The sequence below is a fragment of the Charadrius vociferus genome, unplaced genomic scaffold (assembly GCF_000708025.1).
Source record: "Charadrius vociferus isolate BGI_N301 unplaced genomic scaffold, ASM70802v2 scaffold62, whole genome shotgun sequence".
Classification (NCBI taxonomy): Eukaryota; Metazoa; Chordata; class Aves; order Charadriiformes; family Charadriidae; genus Charadrius; species Charadrius vociferus.
Window position 1 is genome coordinate 4156671 of NW_009647419.1, and position 26334 is coordinate 4183004.

At 43.2% G+C, this 26334-nt stretch overlaps 1 protein-coding gene across 1 annotated transcript; it reads left to right on the forward strand.

Annotated features, from left to right (window-relative positions):
* The first annotated feature begins 1408 nt into the window (after positions 1-1408).
* CMTR1 (cap methyltransferase 1) lies at positions 1409-26193 on the forward strand. Its single transcript, XM_009880421.1, has 23 exons — positions 1409-1538; positions 4844-4986; positions 7329-7487; positions 8863-8955; positions 9672-9743; positions 10399-10493; positions 10598-10670; positions 10877-11075; positions 14143-14261; positions 14511-14607; positions 15810-15942; positions 16498-16677; positions 17080-17136; positions 18061-18118; positions 18762-18830; positions 19011-19142; positions 19648-19770; positions 20472-20563; positions 21180-21248; positions 22677-22724; positions 23279-23391; positions 23943-24051; positions 25577-26193. Exons 1-23 carry the CDS (start codon positions 1409-1411, stop codon positions 25707-25709), a joined length of 2496 nt encoding a protein of 831 aa, XP_009878723.1. The 3' UTR covers positions 25710-26193.
* Positions 26194-26334: the final 141 nt, after the last annotated feature.

Here is a 26334-nt window from a genome sequence, read left to right on the forward strand (position 1 = left end):
CCCCGCTCCCGGTACCGGAGGCCACGCACGCCGGTGGTGGAGCGAGGGCGGATCGCGGCGTCCCGTGGGGGTTGTGCTGCGAAGGGGCTTCTCCCTCACAGCTGCGTGTCTCCTGGGGGCCGGGGTGCCGCTTTAACCGGCCGTTAATTTCGCGTGGTTTGAAATCTAGCGGGAAAACGGATGGGCTATCGGCGCCCTTGGTAGGGTTACAGGCTGGAGGAGATGGTGAGAGGAGGGTACCAGGGGTGAACTAAGGGTGTGTTAACCTGATAAAAGAATGTCTCGGAAGAAAGAGAAAATTACTCTCGGTTTGTTAGGGGTAAGTAAGCAAGGGGGGGGGGAACCCACCCTAAATTGATACAGGAGCAGATAAATATGAGTTGGCTGTAAACGAATGTCTGGTGGAAGGGAGAAGACTTCTTGGCCATTGCGCAGTGAAGCTGTGGGATGATTTTGTAGTCAAGAGTCGGGATGAATAAAGGAATTGGTCTTAAGCTGCCCTGTATACGTTTGTGGAAATAAGTTTGATAACAGAGGGTTTGAATAGATGACCTAGGGCATCTTTTCTAGCCCAGCATTCCTATGTAGAATAATAAACACCAATAGTTTTTTATTTCTTGCTCTCAATAGCAGGGAGGTTTAGCTAGTCCTCTGTGCGTCTGTGCCTTTTAATTTTCACCTGCTTTCCTCTTCCTTTGTTCTTGTCCTCTTCAGGCCTTCCCAGCTAGCTTCTATTAACTCCATCTTAAGTGTTAGTCCTTTCTCTGGGTTTATGCAAAGTTTATCAGCCACATCCAGAAGCTTGGTATCTTGCCAGTGATTCCTGGTGAAAAACACAAACACCTTCCAACTTAAGCATACATATTTAATGAAGTTCTGTTATGGAAATCATGTAGGAAAGCTCTTTTATTAATGAATATTTGTAGAGGTGAGGTCAGAGGTGTTCTGAGCCTCTTGTGAGAAATTGGTTCCACCTTGCATGTTCTTCATTAGATTGATCTTATTTTTTCCTTTTTTTTTTTTCTTTGGTGTATTTGGATAGAATGAGTCTTTGATTCAGTAGTAGTAACCAACTGTCATATATTTAAGTTAATCTAAGTGCTGATATCTGGCTTGTCTTCATCTACTAGCATTTAATGATAAGTAGTTTGTAGAAATTATTTGAAAGTCAAGTTAACAGTAACTGGGAAGCTTCTGCATAGATTTCATGTTAGTTTAGTTATTAGAAAAAGGTAGGTTCAAAAGAAGACAATACTTTTACCTAAAGCAAGCTTAAGTTGAGAAGCATAATACTGAATAGTCCGCAAATTATCTATGCCACCATAGTGCTGCACCTTACCCATCAGCATGTAGTACAAAGCTAACTTGCTTAACGTTTACCAAGTGTGATCATTTTCTTTCAGCAAAAATGAAGAGAAGGACAGAACCTGAGTTTAGCAGCCCCCAAAAGAAGCAGAAGAAGAGGATAGAAGACTTGGGATTAACCCTCAGTTCTACTTCAGATGATGAAACTCAATTTAGTAATCATACTACTCAAGGTAAGGTTGGAGATAAGGTATATGCTGCTGCGGGGAATCTAAATATTAACCAGGAATTGAACCCATGTCTCCTAAGTTCTAATTGATAGCCTGAACTTCAAGGGTGTACTCTCTCTTCAGGAGGAAAACTACATTTCTGTTCAGACCCTTGGTGTGATTTTTTTTTTTTAAGTTTTTTTAAATCTCGTGTAAACGGTTTGTTCTGGGAATTGTATGAATTCAGACATAGAAAACAGAACTTGAGGTAGATGACAAGTGCATGGTCCAAAGCTATAAATATTCTTGTAATATATTCTCAGTCTCAGCAGTTATTTCTGTTTTGGAAACTTTTAGTAGTGACTAGTTGTGGGTGTTGTGCCATAAAGAAACATCATAATCCCTCATTGTTTAAAAAAAATAAAAAACAGTAATCTTACCACGTTTTTGCAAATGGGAGAAATGGAGATGAATACAAATGGTGGATTGATTTGGACTCCTGCATTGTAGCACCATCACTTTTGCTGGCTCAGTGTGATTTTTGGGGGGGAAGAGGGGAATAGTGAGAGCTCACAGGTGTTTGGTTTCAGAAAGAAAGACCACCTCAGATCTAGGTAAATTAATTGCCTACCTTTTCTCAAGTTGGAGTGTTCTTTCTCACCTGGAGCTTGGGGTATACCAAAGATGAGGTGAGTGCCCTACACAGTTGGTATCACTGTTGTGGGGCACTTTAAACTCTCCCAGGATGGTACTTCAGGTTGCCTCACAATCATGCCTGCTACTCCTGAGTCTTGGGATTTTCCGTGGTCATAAAGTGTTGGTGAGAAAGAGCCTGCACACATAAAGAAGCCTCCTTCTTGTGAAAATGGGAGGGGATGCATATGGAAGATGAGTGGGTCAGTTTGGGAGCAGTCATAGTGACGGGGTACGGTGTATGTACCTGTCTGGCAAGGCTGGAGGTGCGGGGTGTGAGAAGTGGGGTAGGGAATGTTGTGTGCACTCAGGGCTGAGCTAAAAAATGCAAAGCAAGATTTTAATTTTTTTTTTTCCCCTTTTAATTATTGAGTTCATATATGGGTCAAAATAGGCTGTGATTCTTAGTATTTAAGAAGCAAGTTGATACAGTTCAGGGACAACTTTTTGGATAGGGTTAACTGTTTAGTAGTCTGTTACACCTGTTGTAGTTTCCAGTGAAAGAAAGAAGGTTGAGGGAGAGAAGTGATCTGAGATCTGATCTCAGTTGAGCATGGCCTAGCAGATGTTAAAAGCAAGAAGAGTTGTGAAGGGACTTCCTTGAGATTCATGTAGTGGGTGTTGTGTTTGAGGCACATCATGAGCCTCTGGAAAATAAAGCACAGCTCAAAAGCAGGCAGCAAAGTTAATTGAAGCTGTGTATTGGAGAAGCAGAAAGCAGAAACTGACCCTAGAACAAAATCTTTTGTGATCCTGTTCATATCTAGGAACTTTGTGAAAGAAAGAGACATGTAGCTTGTTTGACAGATGTTTGAAAATCAGGATGGGTATATAATATTGCAAACACAAGTTAAATTGTAACCTTCCTTGTCTTGAGCTGGAAGCCTCAAAGGTTGATACTGTAAAACTCTAGCATAGTGGTTATGCGGGGACACAAGTCCTGAATCTTAAAAGCTGATAGTTCAGCAACGAGGATTGAGCACACATTAAAAGGGTTTTAACTACAGTTGTATATTTCACTATGGTGTCTTTAATTTTCACTTCACTTTCATGTAATGGTCTTTCTTTACTAATTCTCCAGTGGTTTCCTGTTAACTTCACTGATGCTCAGTTTTTCATAACAGAAAAATACAGAGATCTGTATTATAATTTGTGTTTTTTCTTGAATCAGAAAAACATAAGAGAATTTCAGTCCTTTCTAGGTAATTATAATGTCTTTTTAAACACTTCTATGGAGCTAAATAATTCCTTTTTAAGTGATAAACAGGAAAAGATTAATTCTGCTAATGACACTTTTCTGCGTTATCTCAGGGCAACTTAGGTAGTTCAGCTTTTCCTAATTGTACGAGGTAGCACAGAATGATTTCTAGCACTCGGTGAACAAGGGAGGCTCAAGAGGCAGAGGTCCAATGAAGAGCGTGGCTGTGCTTGCTGTGGATTGCTACTGCAGTGGTCTGTATGGCCTGCCCACAGCTTTAGCTGTATGACTGATGTGGTGCTAGGCAAATTTCAGGAAGGAGATATGTGCCATTGTTTCATCCTGGTAGTGATTTTACCAGAGGCAAAGCCGAAGGATTTTGTGGGTTGTAGGGCCTCCCTTGCTACCCACCTGGTGCGGAGCTGGCCGTGAGACAAACCATATGATTACCATGATTCCTTCCCAGACCCCAGTTACATCCAGCCCAGAGAAAATAGGTTTGGGCATCTCACAGCTGTAGAGCAGCAGTGAGGACTATACAGCTTATACAGGCCTAGGTTCTTCCCAAGTAGATCCCAGGGTGGAACTGGGCATGGTTAGAGCTTCATTGTTTGGTCCCCACGAAGGCTCTGCTGTATCTGTTTCAGGTGACTTTCAAGCGAAAAAAAGTTTATTTTGAGTGCCTGCTCTGTGCGGTGGTGCGTATTTCCTTGATTGGACCATTGACTTGATTAACTTCCTCCTCAAACCCTTGTCTCTGTTACGATATTTTTAAACTAGATTGGTGCCTTCTGACTTTATCTTTCACTTGGGTTTGTATGCATCAGTAAACTCTAGAGGTGAAGAACTGTCTCACTTGCTGTAGTGAACTCGTGGATCCTCGCTACTGAGGTGGGTAGTGGGGTCAAACTGAAGTTTAATATGGGGACTAAGGGATTCAACTCTCTTCTTTCTGCAGTGTTGGCCATCTGGTAGGGGCCTATGTACTTGATGGTGATTTTTGGTTAGGTAGGAAACTGAAGAAAATCCAGTATGTTTTATCAAGATGTCAGTAATTGTCATTATTCTTGGGACAGAATCTCTGTGGACTTTCTCAGCTCCTCAGGCTTATTGCAAAAGTCAGGCACGCCACAGTGTACTATCATGGCCTGCTCTGCTGTTGTTTGCCTGGCCCTTTGGGGAGCCTGGAATCCATTGGCTCAGAGAGATTGTGTGTGTCTCGGAGACAAAGGGACAGATAACCAGTTGCTGGTTCCACAGCGTGTTTTATATTACACCTGTGTGCTTTTGGAAGCACGTTTTCAATACTGAATTATCCTCTCTGTGTGCCTGTTGAGAGTGTTTAATTAGTCATACTGTATAGTTCTCATTGAGGTATCTTTCTTCTATTTTCTTTTTATTTTCATACTCACGTTTCTCACTTTTTTGTTGTTTTTAGAGTCTTCCAGTAGCAGCAGTGGGTCTGACAGTGAGAGCGATGAAAAAAGACCAGTCTTCAGCAATGAGTTCAAACAAGACTCTCTTGTGGAGGGTACTTCATCTCGCTACTCGATGTATAACAGTGTCTCCCAAAAGCTCATGGTAGGTCAAAATGGTTTTGGACCAAACTGTTAAAACCTGATGAGAGCAAAGTGAGAAGACCAGTCTGTTTTAAGAGATTTTGATTCTGATCCTGCTTGTGGCAAGGTTCTCTGCTTCTTTAAGCCAGCTGCTGAGCAACTGAGGGAGACTGAGATAGCTTGGTTGAAGGGGATCTGTTAAAAAAGCAAGTTGATTCATGTTCAAGGCCTCAGAGCAGGGATGTGAATGTGAAGGGAAGGATGTCTGGGTCAGGCAGCTTGCTGAGCTTGAAAGAGTCCTACCTTGTGTTATTTTGCCATGCTTGAGTTAACAAATGCCTTGTAAGAAAGGCCTTGACAAATTCTGTGATTGACATTAATTTGTTTGCTCTTGGAGGCTGGCTGGCATACTGTTGTAGAATTATTACCTTAATTATTAAGGTATTTTTCTTTCAAGTAGTGCCACTCTGCTTTATGTAGGGCCAGAAATTTCTTGGAAAGGCAGGGAGCTGTGTGTGATAGCAAATGTGACAACTGAGTTTTGAAGGTGATTGCCAGCCCCTTGATTGCACAGCGTTAGTGTGGGGAAGAAAGTATTTTTAGAAGTTTTAACAAAATAGTTGACAAATTCAGCAACTTGTTCCTGAGTTTAAAGACAATAATAGGCTGTAGAGAAGAGGAGTTTCTTTTGGTATGTGCTGTTACACTTATTTTCTGATGCAAACTTCGTCACTGTGGTATTGCAAGTATTTCATAATCCTGAAAGAATTGCGATTATTGATAATGGAGAAACCAAATGTTATTTCTAAGGGCAGCAGAGGAGATTATATGTCTAGTTGTGTATTACTTGAAATGTGACAGGAAGTTTGGGACTCAATGCGGGAACTGAATTCGGGTCTCCTTTTGTTCTGTGCTGGTGCTGTACTTGGAGGAGTAGGGGTCAGCAATTTTTCCATGGTGGTAGGCCGGTTTGTACCTGCCTTTGCCAAATTAGAAGTTCAGTCTTCTGCTAGAAGCTGGAAAGCGCTAGCTGATTCTAAGAGTGGGAACAGGGAGATATTGCCTCTCAAGGAGGTGGAACGCCGCTGACCAGCAGGATGATACTTCTTTTTTTCATGTAGAACTTTCAGCTCTTGCTGAATTCAAAGCTCAATGGGATCCAGAGGCTGAGAGTTGCTCATTGTGCCTCTCTGCAGGTAGACCCTGTTGCTGATCGTTCACAGAATCCGTCCACATGCATTTCTGGCACTGGGCTACAGTTTGCTGATTCTAGCACCTTTCACTTGGAGAGTTCTCTACAGAGCCAATTAGGATATGTGTTTTCAATCACCACAGTACAGGACCTTTTACTACTGAATTCGCCAGGTTTTTGTTTGTAAGGCCTCATAAATTTGCATATAAAAATTGACGTGATATCAAGTCTGGTTGAATGATTTGGTAGCATTAGGTAAGTAAAAAGAAAATAGTCCTTGATTACTAGATGTTCAAAATTCTGTCCTCAGAAAACTGGTATATAACAGGCTCGATGGTATACATATTTCAAGGTCTGATTCAGAGCCAGGTAGCAAAGGCAATGGGAAAACACCATGTACCTTTGTATAAAACCTGTCAGATGTTGTCGTATTGTTTCTCATACAGATGGGTAATAAACAATGTTTTTTGTGGCTTCTCACAGGAAGGAGTATATGGATAACATTAAGTAAATAAAAGACTTAATCCTTAAGTTTCACGTTGAATTAATGTCTCCTAGATGCATACTGGAGGGAGTGAAATTGACTGCATTCGTGCTTTTTGTTGTTGTTCTCTTGTTGCTAAAATTTATGAAGAGAAAAGCCTGAAAAACTAGCAGTTAATGAACATATTTCTTTCAACCGAAGAGATGGGAATGTGTTTCAGGAGCAGTGTGTCTTGCCTTCCTCCTCTGAGTTTTAGGTGAAGTTTTAACTGATGCTGGAAATGGCTGTGAGTGCATGTTCACAACAAAAAATATCATCACAGCATGAATTTTTTCCTGTGCCAGCATCTTTTGTTTTATGAACCTTCTGTGCTTACTGAACATTGTGATGAATGGCTCCAGGCTCCTCACTACTTTTCCCTCAGAGCAGGCTGTTCCCGCATTACTGAACCTTTTGTAATTTGCTGTCGTCTCAAACATCATTCTTCGGGTCTAGTTTTTATGTGTCCTGCCTCAGTGAAGCAAACTCAGTATTAAGTCCTGAAAGCTACAACTGAATTTAAAAATGCTCAATGCCTTCAAGTCACTTCAGGGTGATGTGCCGTTTTCCCTGCTAGTCTTTGACCCCAGCAGTACTACGTAAACTCAAGTCCACTTGTCTCAGTGTTCTCCCTGTGCTTTCTTTATAGGCCAAGATGGGCTTCCGGGAAGGAGAAGGTCTGGGAAAATATGGCCAAGGCAGGAAGGATATTGTTGAGGCCTCCAATCAGAAGGGGAGGAGAGGCTTTGGGCTGACCCTCAAAGGATTTGATGGGGAGCTCAATATTGATTGGCAGGATGAGCCAGAGGTAAGTACTTCCTGTTTTGCATCCGTTTTCTGTTGCTGTGTTCAGGATTTGCCCTCTGGGAATGATGTTTAGTGTTGTCTGATACAACTGGCTACCATTAAGAGGCTCTGCTGGGTAGACCCAGGCCTTATTTTGTCCCAGAAGAGCATGGCAAAACTTGTTTTCTGTCGCGTGTATTAATGTTCTGGCACAAAATTGGTTTCAGATGGATTGTTGCTGTGGTCTGTAGGATTTGCTTCTAAGTTTGCAGTAGTGAATGTGATTGAAAATTGTTATCAAGCTCTTTTGGGTTTACCATTTTTATTTTGTATATGATTTTTCATGCCTGTATAGGTGATCTGTTTTTTAACAAAATCTTTTCTGGCTGTGTTTAGTAGTCCCAAATAAAATGCTTAGGTGTTCTATTCCTGTATCTTGTCAAGCTCTTCAATGGGGAAGAACATTGGGGAAATAGAAATAGATGTTGTTGGGAAAGTGAAGCCCGGTTTTGATATTATTTTGTGGGAAATAGCTGCTGTATGTTTGTATTTAAAAAGAAAAAATCAAACCACAACACTGAATCCCAGGGATCTGGCAGCTGTAGAGTAAGCCAGAAGGTCCCAGCCATTGTTAGTCAAGGGCAGCAATGCTTGTGAGGTCATGCATGGTGAATGTTACAGTAGTTCGGTCTCCACTCTTTGAATTGATTTCAGCAGTTGAAAATAATATCAGAGGTTATTCCTTGAGAGCCAGGACTTTGAGACCTGTTCTGTAGGCTCATTGGTTTAGGTCTCATTCTCCGATGTGTTTCTACAGCTCACAGCAGTTAAGTGTTACGTATGATTAACCCTTGTGCATGTTACTACTGTAATAAATGTAAGAAGGTTAGTAGATCTTAGCAGCCTCTCATTGTGGAGGAGTAGCATCACTTTGATCTTAACTGCTAAAACAATTCCTTCCCAAAATTATAAAAATTGTTCCAAGCCGGACTTAAGAAAAGAAAGAACTGGAAGAAAGAATGTGTGAAGCGCCATCAGGAAGTGTAGTTTTTTGGCAACTGTCTCTTTTGCAGTGTCTCCAAAATGTACCTCAAGAGTACTAGGCTTTTGCTTTGTCATGTTTATTTATCAGACTGTAATGAGAGGAGAGTGGTGTGGGTTTTTTTGTGGTGGAGTATTTTTTAATTTTTTTTTGTTTTGTGTTTTTTTTTTAATTTTAAATCCAAACAAATAAGACATGTTTTAGACTAGGAGAAAAAAAAACCCCTTTGGTTGGTCCTGAAGTTATGGCATAACCCCTTATGCTAGGATTGGGAGGCAAACTTTTGGGGAGCAATTAGTTGTTATATTTTGCTAGCAAAAACGTCTTTGGCTCTTCCCATGTCGTGTGTTTGCAGCCCAGTGCCTATGAGGAGGTGGACTGGTGCCTTGAGTGTACCACGGAAATCCCTGATGCCCAGGAGCTGAAGGAGTGGATGACTGTGGGGAAGGTAATTTTTTAGATTTCGGTACTTAGCAGCTTAACATGATGCAGGACTACTGAGCCTGAAACAATCACCTTGTCAAAGAGCTGTACAATAACCTAAGCTGGAGGGGACCTCTGGAGATTGCTAGTGCAGCTTCCTGCTTAAAGCAGCTCCAACTACATCAGGTTGCTCAAGGCCTTGTTTGATTGAGTTTTGAATATCTCCAAGCATGGAAATTTCACAACCTGTTTGGGCATCTGTTTCAGTGTTTGATAACCCAGATGACAAAAGAAAAATTCCACATGGCTAATTGGCATTTTTTGTTGCAGCTTGTGTCCATTGTTTCTTGTCCTATTGCTGTCTATCTTCTCTATTTTCTGCCATTAGGTACTTGTAGATAGCAATAGGATCTCCCTTTCTCCATTGTGAACAAACTTTTTCAGTCTTTCCTCATAAACCAGGTGCTTCTGCACCCTCATCATCTTGGTGGTCCTTTTGCTGAGCTTGCTCTAGCGTGTCTGTCTTGTACTGGGGAGTGCTAAACTGGATGCAGTATTCCACGTGTGATCTCAAGATGCCTAACAGGGGAGAATAATTCCTCAGCCTGCTGGCTATGGTTTTGCTAATACAGGCTAATATGTGGTTGGCAACCTTCATCATCCATTACTGGTACATGTTTAATTCTGAAATGACTGATACCATGTTTGCTAATTGTTATCTGTGTTCTCATCCTGTTTCAGAGGAAGATGGTGATTGAAGATGAAACAGAGTTCTGTAGTGAAGAGCTTTTACGTAATGTCCTGCAGTGCAAGGTAAGTCCCTTTCTTTAGAGAGCAACTGAAGTTTTGGGGAAGCAAGTGAAATAAATAATTGAAGAGGATTGAGTAGTTTACTTAGGTGATTGGCAAGAGTTCAGAATGTGCTTTTTCACCTCCATGCCACTGGTATGACCTCACATCCTGGTTGTTACTGTCTGTTCAGCAACCTGTTTTGCACCTCAGCCTGCAAAGAGATGAATGAAAACAGTCTCCCTTTCTGAGTCCAACTGAAAGGCTGAAGACTTGAATAAGCTGAGGAAATTAGCTCCCTTTCTTTTCTTGTGTGTTTGATCTTTCCTCCTAGATTTTATCATGCCCTTGTAAATTGCAGTAGAGTGTGAGTGTGTGTATATGTGTGAGAGAAATACCTTAGGCTGGGACTGCTTTTGAGGTGGCTAACTGCATTATCGGGCTCTGGAGCTATCAGTACAGAATTCTTCAGTGTCTCTGGATTTGCTTAAAAAAATCTGGTGGCTTAGAGGAAGAGTGAATATCATTATATGACAGAAAAACATTCTGTATTAGTGAACCTAACCCTGCACAGAGTTTGCTGTCTAAGAAGAGAGAATCACAAGGATAGGAAATGCTCATGCCTGCATATCCCTCAAGCCTTGCCAGGTCCAGCTCAATTTTGTTTCTCTTTGTGCAGAGTGTATTTGATGAGCTGGATGGAGAGGAAATGCGTCGAGCCCGAACAAGATCTAACCCATATGAGATGATCCGTGGAGTTTTCTTCCTGAACAGGTTTGTAGAACTTCTGGCAATGTAGACCCTTTCCCATTTATGTCCACCTTCAGCCTTGGGAGCCAAGGTTGAAACTTAATAGGTCCCTGTTTATGTGTTCACAGGGCTGCAATGAAGATGGCAAATATGGACCATGTCTTTGACTACATGTTTACAAACCCTAAGGACTTCCATGGGGTGAGGGCCTCTAGTTAACTTTCAACATCAGAACTTTATCAGAGAATGGAGAAGGTGGGGAGAAATGAGAATCTGTAGGATATTGGGGGAGAAAACAGGTGCTTGAAAGAGACTTCTCTAACTGAGTAGCACGCTTTATGGTGTACCCTGTTTGACTGATGGGAGCTGTTACTGGGTCAGTACAATTTTTGAGTTTCCTTTTGCAGAGGCCCTTGATAAAGGAGCGAGATGCAGAGCTGCTCTACTTTGCTGATGTGTGTGCTGGTCCTGGAGGCTTCTCTGAGTACGTCTTGTGGAGGCGGAAGTGGCATGCGAAAGGATTTGGCATGACCTTGAAAGGACCAAATGATTTTAAACTAGAGGACTTCTATTCCGCTTCCAGTGAACTCTTTGAGCCCTATTATGGTATGTAGTGCATGCGTGAGTGATACCTGATGTTTTTGCTTATGCTGCAGCCTCTGTATCAGGAGTGGGGCTGGTATTGATACCAGCACGGGGATCTAAGAGAAGCCTGTTTACAGGGAATCATTTTGCAAGAGGTAGAAGGCAACTGTCTTCTGAGAAAAGGGGTTGAGATTGGTAAGCTTGCATATCAAGTCATATTTCTGCACTTATTTCCAGTCTGTTCTGGGGACGTGTGTCCCATTGTAATAGTTCATACCTGAGCGCTTTTCTCATCTGAAAATTATAGAGTGCTTTAAGATTGCTTGACAGTACTTTTCCCATTTCAGTGGTGTTGGCCTGAAACACAGTGAGTGGAGGGAGGTCATCCTCCCCCTCTACTCTGCCCTGGTGAGACCGCATCTGGAGTACTGTGTCCAGTTCTGGGCTCCCCAGTTCAAGAAAGACGGAACTGCTGGAGAGGGTCCAGCAAAGGGCAACGAAGATGATTAGGGAACTGGAGCACCTTTCTTATGAGGAAAGGCTGAGGGACTTGGGTCTCTTTAGTCTAGAGAAAAGAAGATTGAGGGGGGATCTTATTAATACATACAAATACTTAATGGGAGGATGCCAGGGGGATGGGAGCAGTCTTTTTTCAGTGGCGCCCAGTGATAGGACGAGGGGTAATGGGCATAAACTTGAACATAGGAAGTTCCATCTTAACATGAGAAGGAACTTCTTTACTTTGAGGGTAGTGGAGCACTGGCACAGGCTGCCCAGAGAGGTGGTGGAGTCTCCCACTCTGGAGACATTCAAAACCCGCCTGGACGCTGTCCTGTGCAACCTGCTGTAGGTGACCCTGCTCTGGCAGGGGGGTTGGACTAGATGATCTCCAAAGGTCCCTTCCAACCCTAACCATTCTGTGAATTCTGTGAATTCTGTGAGTGAGACGACTTATCATAGAAGGTTTGTGTTGGAAGGGACCTTAAAGATCATCTAGTTCTAAGCCCCATGCCATGGGCAGGGACACCTTCCACTAGACCAGGTTGCTCAAAAGACACATCCAACCTGGCCTTGAACACCTCCAGGGACAGGGCCTCCACAGCTTCTCTGGACAACCAGTTCCAGTGTCTTTCTGCCCTCACAGTAAAGAGTATCTTCTTCCTAGTATCTAATCTAAATCCACCCTCTTTTACTTTAAAACAGTTACCCCTTGTCCTATCACTACACTGCCTGATAAAGAGTCCCTCCCCATCTTTCCTGTAGGCCCCCTTTAAGTACTGGAAGGCTGCTATAAGGTCTCCCCAGAGCCTTCTCTTCTTTAGGCTAAACAGCCTCAGCTCTATCGGCCTGTCCTCATAGGGAAGGTGCTCCAGCCCCCTGACTTGCCCAAGGATCTGTTGGCAGAGCCAGAGATAGAAGCCTTACTTGCTTGACTGGTGGTATGCTTCTATATCAGACCTCCCTTGCTCTGCTTTGATAAGTGATTGAGTGCTCGTAGCAAAGATAAGAGTTTTGGGCTAGTGGCTGTATCTGAATCACTGTGACTAAATGAGCTGCTTAATCCAAAGAGGTTTAAGCTAACATGTTTTACCTTGCTTTGAGACAGACTAAGCAGGTGTGCACTGCTGCTTCTCACCTCACTGGATGGTAACTTGTTAAGCTTGCTGATATGTTTGAGCCCTCTATCTGCATAGTCTCTAGGAATATGAAGGGAAATACAAGGATTGCTAGTATTCCTGCTTCTTATTTCAGACTGCATAAAGGAAACTCAAGTGTGACTGTCTTGTAGAGAAGAAGGTTTGCTTTTCCATTTTTGTGCTTTGTTTTTTCTCTCCACTGCTCTGACTCTTGTTGACTGCTGCTTTTGACACCTGACCATGAACTCTCAGAGAATGGTTAGTGCTTCAGGATTAGATCTGTTAAAGAGAAGGTTCATGGCAAGGGCAGCAAGGCAGATAAACACATTGTTCTAACAGCTGCAGCATTTGGATCTTCATAACTCACTGCAAACTGGTGTTCTTACGGAGAGATGGAGATACCTGGAGAAATGAATAGCCCAATGACTTTGATGCATTTTCTTGATCCCTTGCTGTCTGTTATGCTGTAAAGTCTCGTGAGATGTGTACAAACTCTCTTCCAGTGATGGGAAAGAAGTAGGCTGCCATGATATTTGTGTTGTGAAGAATGGTAACAAATTCTAGTGTCACTTCACTTACCGACAGGATGATTGATGAGGAATTTAGTTATCAAAGCACTACCATGCATCCTGATCTCTGCTGCTTTCTGGTCCTCCAGTTCAGTTAATAGAAGCTGTTGTTGTAGAAGATTTATAGGGGCTAATACCAAACAGAAGTTCAGGCTTCTTCAAAGTCAGAATTGGTGAGCTCTAGAATATGCCTTAGATTAACTTTCTAAAACACCAACCTGGGGGACAATGTATCTCTCTTTAAAAAGAGCTGTATGGGAATACTGTGTGAACATTCACACACAAACCCTATTTCCCTTTCCCTATTCCCTTTATAAACTTGTTTGCAGGGATTTTTGGGGGATTGCTTTTTTAAATTCCAGATTACATTGTGTTTAGAAAGACAATATTGTGTTTCTTTGGAATGATTTGAATTCTTAGTAGAAGGTTGCCAATGCACAATGTAAATAATTTTGCCCTCTCTGTAAAAACATGTTAATAACAGATGAGCTGTGCAATGAGATTGAACCTTAAATTTTTAGTAGGTTCAGCTATATGTGGTTCCTACTTGGATGAGAATATTATATTGTGATGTAGTCGGTTCTCATCTTGGGGGAGGGCAGTGAATGGTTTGTCTTTGGCTGAGGCTAATGTACCAACTCCTAATTTGAGCATGGTTATTATATGGCTTTGTTTAGCCCTGACCACAAAATCTGAATAATTTTCCTAAATTAACAAGCATCTTTGCTGGTGAACAAGGGAATGTGTTAATGCTTATTCGCCTATCAAGTTCTGTGTAATTTCTGACTAAACATTGATTGAATACAATAGATCACCTGCACATAATGATCTTTTGTCTGTACTTGCAAACGTGTTAGTAATTGTGTCCTCTTTTCCCCTTAGGAGAGGGAGGGATTGATGGAGATGGAGACATCACTCGCCCAGAGAACATTACTGCTTTCCGGAATTTTGTTTTGGACAATACTGATCACAAAGGAGTGCATTTCTTAATGGCTGATGGGGTTGGTCCATTTCTTTTTCTTCCTGCACTAATGACCAAAACTGTTACCTCAGTCTGCGTATAGTAGGATATTTGACATGTGTCCATAGTTATAATGTGAAATTCTTCAAGGCTTGCCTTAAAAATTCCTGGTGGCAGTGTCTTCTATCTTAAACAGAAACTATCATGATTCTGTGATTTAGCTGTATGGAATCCTTTGCTTGACCAACAGACTCGTGGACATACTAATCACATGCTATGCACTTTGCAGGGTTTCTCAGTGGAAGGTCAGGAGAATCTGCAAGAAATCCTTAGCAAACAGCTCATGCTTTGCCAGTTCCTTACAGCACTGTCCATTGTCCGGACAGGTATGATTTATCCATTAATCTTCTTCCTTCTCCAAGGTGTGCGTGGCATTGTGGAAGGATGCTGTACGATTTTTATTAACGTGCCATGAAGCCTGCTCTGCAGTGAGGCTAAGCTGCACAGAATTGAGTGTGTACACATACATCCTGAGATGGTTGTTCCAAAGTTAAGAGAATTAGGGCAGAAAAATAAGATAGTCTATGTCTATATTGCTGTTAATTGAAAGCACGAGGTAAAATGCATTAGTTTAAAGCTCTTACAATATGTTATGTTATGTAGCTGTCTTGGGCTAAGGTCACTAGTGTGATAACTGGACACTATATCTGAGTTTTATGGCACTAGCTGGACCAACTGCTTCTTGAATATTCTAGCAGGCTGGTTTGAAGAGAGTGGCATTTATGCAGTTCATCCTTCCCTCTAACTTGTAGCTTTTCTCCTTTAAACCTGCCATCTCTGTGATCAAAACAAGATGATGTCTCACATTGCCTTAGCTCTATCTCATTTTTGCCAAATGATGGACATTACAGCTCTATCTGGTTTTGATGGCTCCTCTCTTCTGACTTTAGTTAGCGTTTGGCACTGACTCAGAAGATAAAAACGCTCATTGTGTTATCATTTATATTGTGCCCTATGTTTAGAAGTGTCTGAGGCAAAGGAGCAACCTTCTTTAAGTCTTTACTGTCTGGATAGATAATAGCTCTGTAAGACTGACTGCTTTTTGCCTGGGGAATTGGGAATCTTGTTTGAAGACGAAGGGTGACATAGGCTTTTTTCTTTATAGATAGTGAGTTATTCTGTTTAGGTAACATCTGTTAGTTTTCTCCTCCAGCCTGAGGTTTCTTGTTGCACCTATCAGAGCTCCTCTTCTGTAGAGGCTTTTGCGTAGCATGCTGCCATGCCATAGGGCACGGTTTGGACCTGGAAGGGGAGAATGGGGATAGGTAGAAGGTTTGTTTGTGAGACAGCATGCACACTGGTTGGGGAAATGCTTTTCTCTTTGCTGCAGAGATGTGGGGAAGCTGGTTCATGAAGCCCCATTGGCCCACTTCATGAATGTGTTTTAGGTGCTGTTTAATTGTACAGAAACACTTACCAGTTCTGCAGAAGAGAAAGTTATTGAGGTGCCTGGTATCTCCTTGTTTCCTTATAAACTGCTGGTATCGCTGTGCTTCCTCTCTTTTTTTTTTTTTTTTTTTTTTTCCAGGAGGACATTTTGTCTGCAAAACCTTTGACCTATTTACTCCATTCAGTGTGGGACTTGTTTATCTGCTGTATTGCTGCTTTGAGCGAGTGTGCATCTTTAAACCTGTGACAAGCCGTCCTGCTAACTCAGAGAGGTGAGATTTTTGAGCATGAGGGACTGCTAAAGAAGCCCTGTCCTCTAAATACAGTGGTAGATGGATTTGGGTAAGTGTAGTGGAAGCTCTGTGACCTGCTTCAATTGGCAACTGTCTTGGAGGAGGAAACATTTTAGATGCTTAGCAAATTATGATGTTTGAGAAGGTAAAGAAGATATTTGCCAAATTTCCCTTCTGGGGAGAAAGCAGTGGAACTAACTATATAACAAATTCTGTTTTGCACGAAACAGTTACAGTTCCAGTGAAGCTAGAACATATTATGTGTGTTATCACTGTACCTGTCAAGTTTAGCAGAATTGATTTAGTACTTGAGGGAGATCTGTGGGGTTTTTCAGTAGGGTTGAGTTTCCCAGTCTTTCCCAAGTGCAGAAAATGTATAATGGCTTTGTGAGAGGTGAGATTGCACCTTCCTAGGGATACCCTGGAGGAAAGAATTCCTGGGATTTGGGAAACTATCCTGATAATGGGAGTGTGACAGAAAAGTTGGCTGTGTGGAAGAACTGAATCACATGATCTCTCTGCCTTGCTCTGCAGGTATGTGATATGCAAAGGATTAAAGCTAGGTATTGATGACGTGCGGGACTATCTCTTCATGGTGAACATCAGACTCAACCAGCTGCGCAACTCTGATGTGGATGTGAATCTTGTTGTCCCATTGAATGTGATCAAAGGCGACCAGGATTTCTATGATTACATTGTCCAGTCCAATGAAAAGTGAGTGCCCATGGGCCATGAGGGCTGCTGGCTGTCAGCTGGTTAACCAGCATGGCTTTCAGTTACAGCTTCCTGTGCTCATGGAAGTACTTATTGATGCTGCTATGCTGCTCTGCTTTTGCTCCCTGGGAGGCTTAGCTGAGCAGAGGGACCCTATGCAGGGAGAAATGCTGTATGGTGTTAGAGCCTCTGAGTACTGCCTAGAAAGGAAAGGAGGCTACTGCCTAGTTCTTTCCAGTGGTCTTGCTGTCACTTTGAATCGTGTTGGCAGTGATCCATCATTGCTCTGAGGATCAGACTGGCTTCTTCCTATTGTCCCAGCACTTTTTCTTGTTCTGAACAGTAGAACAATCTTGGTGGTGATTAACTTGCTCCCTGACTGAAGCTTGTCCTCTCTTTCAGCCACTGCAAAGTTCAGATAAAGGCACTAGCCAAAATTCGTGCCTTTGTTCAAGACACGTGAGTATATTCCTCTGGCTTTTGGTGAGGACTGAATTAACCTACTATAAATGAATTGCTTTGCCATTCTTTAATGTTTTCTTGATTTGAGCTGGTTTTTGGCTTGGCCTTTGGAGCCAGGAAAGTGAATAGTGCTTTTAGGTAGCTCAGTTTGTGTTTCTGCCTGAGTTATTTGCAGAAATGTGTGAGTGGCTGGAGGAGTCCTGAAAGTTGATGGTCTGTTACCACCCTTGTTGAGAAGGCTTCCATGCATTGCATGATTTCCCATTCCCGTAAGTGGGCCTGCTTCTTAGCACAAATGTAAGCAGAAAAGTAACTCCCAGCTGGTATGTTCAATTCTACAGTAACCATCTAAGTTGGGTGTGGTTCATAGCTCTTCATTTTGCAGGGGCAATTCAAAGCATCTAAGTTACGTACTTAGACTTACCTAAAGTTTATGAATTTCTTGCGTAAAACTAAAGCCATTGCAATGTATAGCTGTTTCCCTGGCATGACTTTTCTGTTCAGGTGTCATTCGGAGGGAACGCGTAGTAGAAAGTTGAGTGAGACTGGTAGCCAAGAATTATCTAAGAGTTAATCTGAACACTGACAGTTTTTGTGTGACCTTCAGCAGGTCTTCATTGCTATGTGTAAATAGGGCTATGCACCCAGCTCTTGGCGATCAGCATAAGTTCATACTAATACAAAACTTCTTGAAAATATTGATGCCCAGTGGTACTTTCAAGGGATGGAGTTGTGCAGACCATGAAACAAAGCTAAATACAGGGATTGGAGATGGGTGGAGGATGTTCCTGTTGAGGAAGAGTGCGTGTTTGTCATTTCCAAGCCAGACACTGAAAGGTGCAAGTTTTATAGGGCTGGGATATGTAATGCTGCAAGAGCAAGGAGGTTTCACCATCTTAACGCTCCACTGTCTTTCTCTAGGACGCTGATTGAGCCACGGCAGGCTGAAATCCGAAAGGAGTGTCTCCAGCTATGGGGGGTAAGCAAGCTGACAAGCAGGGAGGTTGTGAAGGTGTCCTTGCTTTGGTGAAACAAGAATGGAGCTGTGGTATAGATAGGACTTTCTAGCCAGAGGTTTAATATGTTGTCTTGTGGCAAAATTAGCGATCATTTCAAGCTGTTTAAGTAAGGAAACAGGATGTTTCCGATTCATTATGTGTATGGCTTAACTGAGCAGGCTTCTTTGCTGCAGCTGAGAATATTTCATCGTACACAGAGTGAACTTGGCACCTAGTTCCCAAGCAGCAGCGCTCTCCAAAAGGTCTTGTTTTATGAGTCTGCAGTTTCTTTTTCCTGAGCTTTTAACTGCAGTGGGGCCATAGATATGGTAGTCGGTTTCGCAGGCTAATTGTCTTTGCAACAGTATTTCATTGAAACATGCATGAAATCAAAGATTTAGCCTGAAACTTTCTGAAGTTGCTTGTTGTTACCTGTGAGATGTGGTATGCCTACCTTAAATTTGCAAAACACAAGACCTTTTATTTGCTGTCCACTGACTGGATTCCTAAGAGCAGGAGGAGTTTCAGGGGGCAGGATGTTCTGTCATGTATTGAAACCAGAAAGGTTCCTATGAATGTGCCAAAGAATAATGCTTATTGTCAATTGTTTGGATTTCTTTTCAGATTCCTGATCAGGCTCGTGTTGCTCCTTCATCTTCGGATCCCAAGTCCAAGTTCTTTGAGCTGATCCAGGTGAGACCTTACCCAGAAGCTTGTTCTGAGTCTTTTCATACAAATAGAACTTTTCCCCATAGGAATTAAGAGATAAAGAAGCGAGTCCTGGATTATCGTTTCATGTAGAAGTTACATTTACCTGCATTTACCTGTTGATGTATTGTGTCTAATTTGCCTTTTTTGTACTTTGCTCTTTAGGGCACAGACATTGATACCTTCAGTTACAAACCCACTCCTCTGAATTCCAGTACACTGGAGAAAATTCGCCAAGTGTTAGATTATCGGTGTATGGTGTCTGGAAGTGAGCAGAAGTTCCTCTTGGGGCTAGGGGTAAGTGCTGAGAACAGTCCGGGCGTTTTGCTCATTCATTTCAATGCTACTATTCTGCCTTGCAGTTTCATTCCATCCTTTCCTGTCCTCAAAGGCCAGAAAGGATCCCCATCAGCAGTCCTTGAGACTGCTATTTATTTCATGCTGCTCTCTCCTGACTTCACTGCTTTTCACACTAATTAACCCTGTTTTTGTAATCGCAGCCTACGCAGAGACCTGTACTCTTGCTAGTGTCTCTAATTATCTTCACTGTCCTTTTAAAGCTGTTCTATTTCTGGTTCTTTGTGTGGGTATGAAGAGTCACTGGCAGATTAGAATCAGTGTTTTTTGTTCCTTTGCTGTAGAGATTAAGGTTCTTCCTTAAAACTTCTGACAAAGAAACTGCCTGTGACAGCTTAGGACAGAAAGAGTCTTTGAAGGCTGCTCTACAGTTAGTCAGAGGTCTCTCCTCCACCCCTGGCCTCATGAGACTTTGGCTGAATCTGACTCTGCCTTCTACACACAGAAATCACAGATCTACACCTGGGATGGTCGCCAGTCAGACCGCTGGACAAAGCTGGATTTGAAAACTGAGCTGCCACGAGATACCCTTCTCTCTGTGGAGATTGTTCATGAGCTGAAAGGAGAGGTAGGAGGCGATTCTCTCCCTTATTGAGTGGCTACAAATATAATGAGCAGTTTTGCCTATTCTCTGTAAGATACTGCAGCATAAATGTTCCCTCTGTGCCAGATGCAAGTTTTCTTTGTATGTGATCTTTAGAGAAACTATTTTGGATTAAGTTCCTTCTTCCTGTCCAGTCTAGAGATATGAGCTTTTAACAGTATTTTGAAAATACTTTGGACCTCACATGCTGCTGTTGTCTTACATACAGCAGCAGATGACATTGCCAACGTCACTTAATGTGTTCTGTGGCTCTTTGGGTACATAACTGCTCAGTAGTGATTGCAGGCTTTGGGGTAAAGATTCTCATGGTATATTCACAGTGTAAGGTATTGCTGCCTGGGAGTCTGCCTGTCCTCTGGCACCTCAGATGAGGATGCTGTAATGCACTGGGCTTCGTGCTGTGCTATCTGATCGGGCACAGAGAGCTGGTGACGGCAGCTGTGGTCCTGCCCTCTCTCCCTCCCGTGAGACAGAGCTGTGTAGTTGAGACATACCAGTTCTAGGAGGATGACATGTACATGTACAATGGGCAGCAAGGAATTTGTGTGCTTCTAATATCTGGAAAAGTGCTTTCTTGCTAGAAGAGAATGATGTCCTGTCAAAGAACAGGCTATAAATCAAAGCTGAAATAGCAACAATCTGAGTCTCTGTATTACCCTCCCTAGGGGAAAGCCCAGCGAAAAATCAGTGCCATCCACATCCTTGATGTCCTGGTGCTGAATGGCAATGATGTTCGAAAGCAGCATTTCAACCAGAGGTATGTAGGATCTGGAGAAGCTTCTTTCTTGTACACGGGTACGAGTGACGGGGAAACAGCATTCACACTAAAAGCAGAAAGCTGAGCACAGGGAGACAAGTGCATTCAGCTGAAACACTGCTGTAGAGATGAACTGTGAATGAACCTGCTCTGAAGTGAACTGTGTTATAGCCTTTTCCAACCATACCCTTCTCTGTGTATGAGGGCAGGTCTAGCTCCTTAGTCTGGGGTGAGGCAGGCACAGGCTGAGTAAACTGGGCATCCTGGGAATATGAATGAGCATAGCTGATAACTGGCTGAGGGAGAAGGAACGAGCCCCTCTATGTCCTTCCTCAGGGACATGTCGTCTCTACTAGTCCTCCTTTAAGCTGAATGTGTTCGGCAGCATGTGGGCTTGTAGCAGAAGCTATGGAGACCCATTCCTAATGGCCAGTATCACTGGGCACTGAACTGGGAGGGCAGGGTGAAAAAGTCTTGCTTAATACCCATTTGGGTAGCAGTGGAGGCAGTCTGCACGTACTGAAGTGTCTAATCAGTTATTCTGCTGAAACTGTTACCTACCTGCTGTACCAAAGATCTTGCTAAATTGCTGGATTCTCTTTCCGTTTTCATTCAGGATTCAGCTGGCAGAGAAGTTTGTCAAGGCTGTTTCTAAACCTAGCCGGCCAGATATGAACCCCATCCGGTGAGCGATGACTCCTTCCCTCAGCCTGGTGTGCTTTGGTTTCAGTGTGCTGGACGATGAAGATAGGGAGCTGAAGAAGAGTTAAATTTCAAGCTCTAATTTCAAGGCTAAAAGCCCTTTAAATCTCTAAGATAAACGTTGATGCTGGAAAAGTTCGGTGCTCCTTGCACATACCAGACAGTCATATTTTCATCATAGGTGGATTGGCTGGTGCTGATTTCAAATATGTGCTTTAGTAGGCTTTGCACCCAGTTAGCTTAATCATTGCAAAGACTTCTATGTCCTTGTCTGCCCTGAAGGGTCGGCAGCGGTACAGAGATGCTGTCTGTTAGTAGATTAAATGAAGTGCTGACCAGCATTTACAATCTCCATATAGTTAGTCTGAGGAGAAGGCTTTAAAACAATCCCAAGAAAGTTCCTGACAAAGGGCTTCAGCTTTGGTTGCCTCCTGACCTTCCATTTCATTAGTTCTGCTACGGTGGAGCATAAAAGCATCATTGTGCTGGGTATCGGATAGGTATTGTGGACAAAACAGCTTCTGTTTCAGAAGCTAGAAGCACCGTGATATTGTGAGAGAAGCTGGAGGAGAAAGAGGATGTTCTCCTTGGTGGCTTAATGAAAGATAATGAGTGGGATCTCAAACTCAAGACAGACAGTTGCAATAACTGGAGGAGCTCAAGATGTTGGGGAGGGCTGAAGGTGAAGTGAGGAGAGCTGTAGAAATGGGTTCTAGAGGGGTCCTTTGCTGCTCTTGTGAAAGGGTGTGCAAACAGTGCTCTTTGAAGCCTGATGCTTGTAGCAGTGTGTGGGAAATGGGTAGCTGGGGTGTCAGATCAGAGGCAGTGCTTTTGAAACTTTCTGATTGTCTTTCTCCAAACAACAAAAACAAAAGCAGTTTGACATAATGATAAGAATGATGATTCCAAATCATCTTTACTGATTAAAAAAAAAATAAAATTAAAAATATGTTTTTACCTCAGGGTAACTAACGAGTTTGTGGCACCCTGAGGATAGTAACAATGAAGATCAGGCAATTTAGTTTTACTGCAGGGCCAGCATGCTGAGGCCAGAACCTGCCTGGGGCTGACCTTGGTGAATTTACCTCATGGGAAAACAAAAGCACCCGACTTACATTGTTCTTCCTCTTCTGTATACTCAGCCTGAGGTAAAAATGCACAGCTTCCTTAGCAGTGAGGATGCTTGTATACTGCTTACAGCAATCCAGCCATGAGCATGCAGGTGTCAGGTTTTCTCAAGCCAGGAGAAATAAGGCACTAGAGCAGAAGATTGAGAAGGGTGAACCTCAGTCCTGCCTGACCATCTCCTGCTGTACAAAATGAACTGTCTGGCTGCTCCCTGTAGCTGGGACAGAAAGAGAGGACAGTTTAATTTTATTTTTTAAATCACATTTTTGTCTTTTCCCCCTAGAGTGAAGGAAGTGTACAGATTGGAGGAAATGGAGAAAATTTTTGTGAGGTAAGTGATGGGCACAAATGAGAGACTTCAGGGCCCACTGAGGTTATCAGTGGTTATCCTCTATGCTTGAGGAGTCCTGGACAAAGAGCTGTTAGAGCTTGTGCAGCATCCTGAGATGCTGCTGACTCGGAGCATCATCCTGCTGAGTTCTAATGCTGTAGATGTGGCCAATGTGCTTTACAACAGTAGGAGTAGCAACAGTGCTTGAGTTTATGCGGAGGAGTGTCAGTGGCTTCTTGGTGGCTTGAAAGATTAACAGTTCATACCTGAAATGGGAACCTCACGTGGATTAAGTGTGGTAGATCATCACAGATCCTTCATTGCGACACTCTATTTGCTACCTGATCTAGACAGCTCTGTCTGGTTTCTCTGGTCATGTGGGGGAGGCAAGAGACTGAATTCTCCAGGATGTGATGATTTTGTCCTGTCGTGTGTGGTGCCATCAGTTTTCACTGTGACACTCTGGAGAGGGTGTGCAGGTGTCACGCTGTGTGCAAGAGGGTAGTAAAGGAAGAAACGGGGAATCTCTATCACTGCCTTCTCTCAACACTTAGGTTAGAGATGAAAATCATCAAGAGTTCAGGGGGAATACCCCGGCTATCCTACACTGGACGAGATGACCGGCACTTTGTGCCCACAGGACTCTACATCGTACGGACTGTGAATGGTAGGAAGAGAGAGTCCCTGCTCTTATTTAACTTTTCTTTGTGCCTTCAAGTAAAATGTATTGACCAGGCTCACTCCTGTTGTAACTTTGTAAAAAGTTAATGGAAGTATTCCAGTGGCTAGACGTGAACTGTTTGCATGTAATGAGGGGAACTTAGATTTGGATGAGGTTTAGGGTATTTATAGGATAGGTTTTTCTGTTGCAAGTTGATTAGCTATTGTGTGGGTAATTCCATTTATTTACATGACTGATGACTTTCTTTTTTAATGAGATAATAATTTTTCATCAAGAAGATATTTTCTAGAGTAATAGTACGTGGAAAGATCCTATTTGGAATGTCAACTTTTAAATGCAGGGAGAAGGCAGTTTTTCAGTGAAGAGAGAACAGCTTGGGAAGCAGGTCTTCTTGGGGGAGGGAAGGGAAAAGGAGTAAGAGAAGCATCACAGTTATTCTTATAGATTCCTCTTCCCTGCTTGCACTATATATGTATTTATACTGTGCTTTTTTCCCTTTTCCATTTTTTGTCTGCTCCCTGTGACTCTTCTGCTAGATCCCTGGACAATGGCATACAGCAAAAACTCCAAGAGGAAATTCTTCTTCAACAAAATGACCAAGAAAGCGACATACGACCTCCCTTCTGAATCCATCGCTCCCTTTCAGTGAGTACAAGCCAGAGCTGTGGCTATGGAAGGATAGCTGTGTGTGAGTCTGTGTGCTTGAGTGTGTATTTGGAAGGGAGTTTGGGTGTGCTGTCCTATGTTCTTGCAGCCGTGTGCAAGTGCAGCTTCATCGCCAGCAGGCTGTGCTGCAGTAACTGGCGCCTTCTCAAGACTTTTAGGAAACTGCTGATCTGGATTCGTGGATTTTGCAATTAATTGCTATGAATAACACACATCTCACAACCTTGTTCCCCTGTCTGCAGCAGAATACAAGTTACTGAACCTCCCTGCACACAGGGATGTGGAAATTGAGCCCAGCAACTGTAATTTGCTGCATCTCTGTATTTTAAGATGCTTGGGTGGAAGTTGCTAATTTAAAAGCAAATCCACCACCACCACTACCCAGGACTGTGCCTCTGAGCGAGAGCTTGATACGAAATAGGGCTCTTGATTTTCTCACTTTGAATCTCCTTACCTACCTTACAGCAGTGCTTTTAAGAGTCTTAAAAAAAAGTTTTAAACTTTCCTTAACCAGCTAAATGGAAGAACGGGCTTAAAACTGTAAAAGCAGAAGCACATGATGCTTTTTCCCTCCATATGTCAGGATGGGGTTAGTTCTGCCTATGTACTCAGAAGTAGGCCAGCATGAATCTGCATGAATGGTTGAGGAGGTGGAGGGAGTGCTCCTGGGACTCCAGAAAGGGATGTGTTGTATTGTGGTTAGTGAGTACTAATGTATCTGTAATTAGCCATTGACATGTGCTCTTGTAGCTGTGCTAGTACTGCTTTGTTAGAACAGTAGCACTAAATAAGCTATGAATATTAAGTGTCAGTAATTGTACAAAACTAAAGGCTGCTGTGTCGGTAGTAATTAGCAGCTCTGTTTTCATTATGGCTGGGACTATGTTGATGCAGTGAGGAAGGGCTGTACTTGATGGATGGAGTGAGAGATGGCGTTGTAGGACCAGAACTCTCAGCAGCCAAGTGGAGCTCGGTTATTTCACAGGAGGGGAAGGAGGGGACGATCCTAGCTGCTTTTGTACAGCGTGAAGTGCTGTTCATTTGCAAAGCTCCATAGGACAGCTATTACTGATTCTAGTAGGTTTGTGGTGAGTGATTAGATTGCTGCTTGCTGCTGCTGGCAGACTTTCTAAATTCTTCATTAAGGCCTTTCCATTGCCTGCAATGACAGTTTCATCCTCTCAAAAACTTGGGGGGAGGTAGGTTTTCCCTAATGACCTGTCTCCTTCCAGCAAATACTGAACTGAATCTTGAGTGAAGCTAGACTTAACAAGTTTGTTTCCATGGAAATCTCTTAGGCTTGAAAGTTGCTGTACCTTAAGGGCTGTAGAGTTTTTAAGGTGAATGAATGCACTGGTCTTTTTCTAAGGCATCCCTTGGACAGAATATCTCTGTGTGGCTCCCACTGCAGGCACAGCTGTCTCTGTAGTGCACTTTGTGGCTAGGATGGCTAGTTCCTTCCCCTCCCCTGCCAAACTAATCTTGCTCTCCTCTCTGCCCACAGTGTCTGCCATTACAGCCGCCTCTTCTGGGAGTGGGGGGAAGGTGTCAAAGTGCACGACTCTCAGAAAAGGCAAGATCCAGAGAAGCTATCAAAGGAGGATGTCCTGTCTTTCATCCAAGCACACTACCCCTAACCCTGCTCTCTTGAGGGATGCAGGGGAAGCTGAGCCCATCTTGGATTCTTCAGGGAGTGACGAGACTGTGGGGAGGCTCCACAACTTCTGTCCTGGTCTTCTCCAGAGCTGATTTCCGGGAGATGATCTAACCAGGGGGTGGTATGCAGAAGGCACAGGACGAGGCTCTACCCTGGCAGTGTATATAAAAGTATGGCCCAGGTAGCGCCTGCTTCCGGAGTACCTATGGTGACTCCTGGAGCCAAGGCCTAACGCCCTTTTGTCCTGACCTACTGCATGCATGAGGCCAAGGGGCTGGCAGCTTTCTTTGCTCCTGTTCAAGCATTCAGCGAGGTTCGCGGAGCTCTGTGTGTGCCAGAACTCTCCAGGCTTGTGCTTCCCTGGCAGTGTGGGAAGGAGCAGAGATGTCTTGGTGGCAGAGCTGGGCAACAGCACATTGAAGTGGCCCTGCATTGTTCCTGGCAGCTGTCTGTCTCCTTGGCCTTGCCAAAGGCCTACACTACCCAGTGGAGGGTGTTAACTCATTGGGGAATGCTAGCTTTGGGATGCAAGCAATTATTCTTGATGGTGCCTCCAACACTTCTGCTTGTCAAGGCACTTGGTTGGCCACTGGCAATTCCTATGT

What these genes read in the sequence shown, in the direction of transcription:
- CMTR1 (XM_009880421.1), top strand. Translation starts at nt 1,409, where the DNA reads ATGAAGAGAAGGACAGAACCTGAGTTTAGCAGCCCCCAAAAGAAGCAG. An exon ending in GTAATGTCCTGCAGTGCAAG is followed by an intron (nt 9,744 to 10,398) that starts GTAAGTCCCTTT and finishes CTCTTTGTGCAG; the next exon opens with AGTGTATTTGATGAGCTGGA. An exon ending in ATGGAGAAAATTTTTGTGAG is followed by an intron (nt 22,725 to 23,278) that starts GTAAGTGATGGG and finishes CTCAACACTTAG; the next exon opens with GTTAGAGATGAAAATCATCA.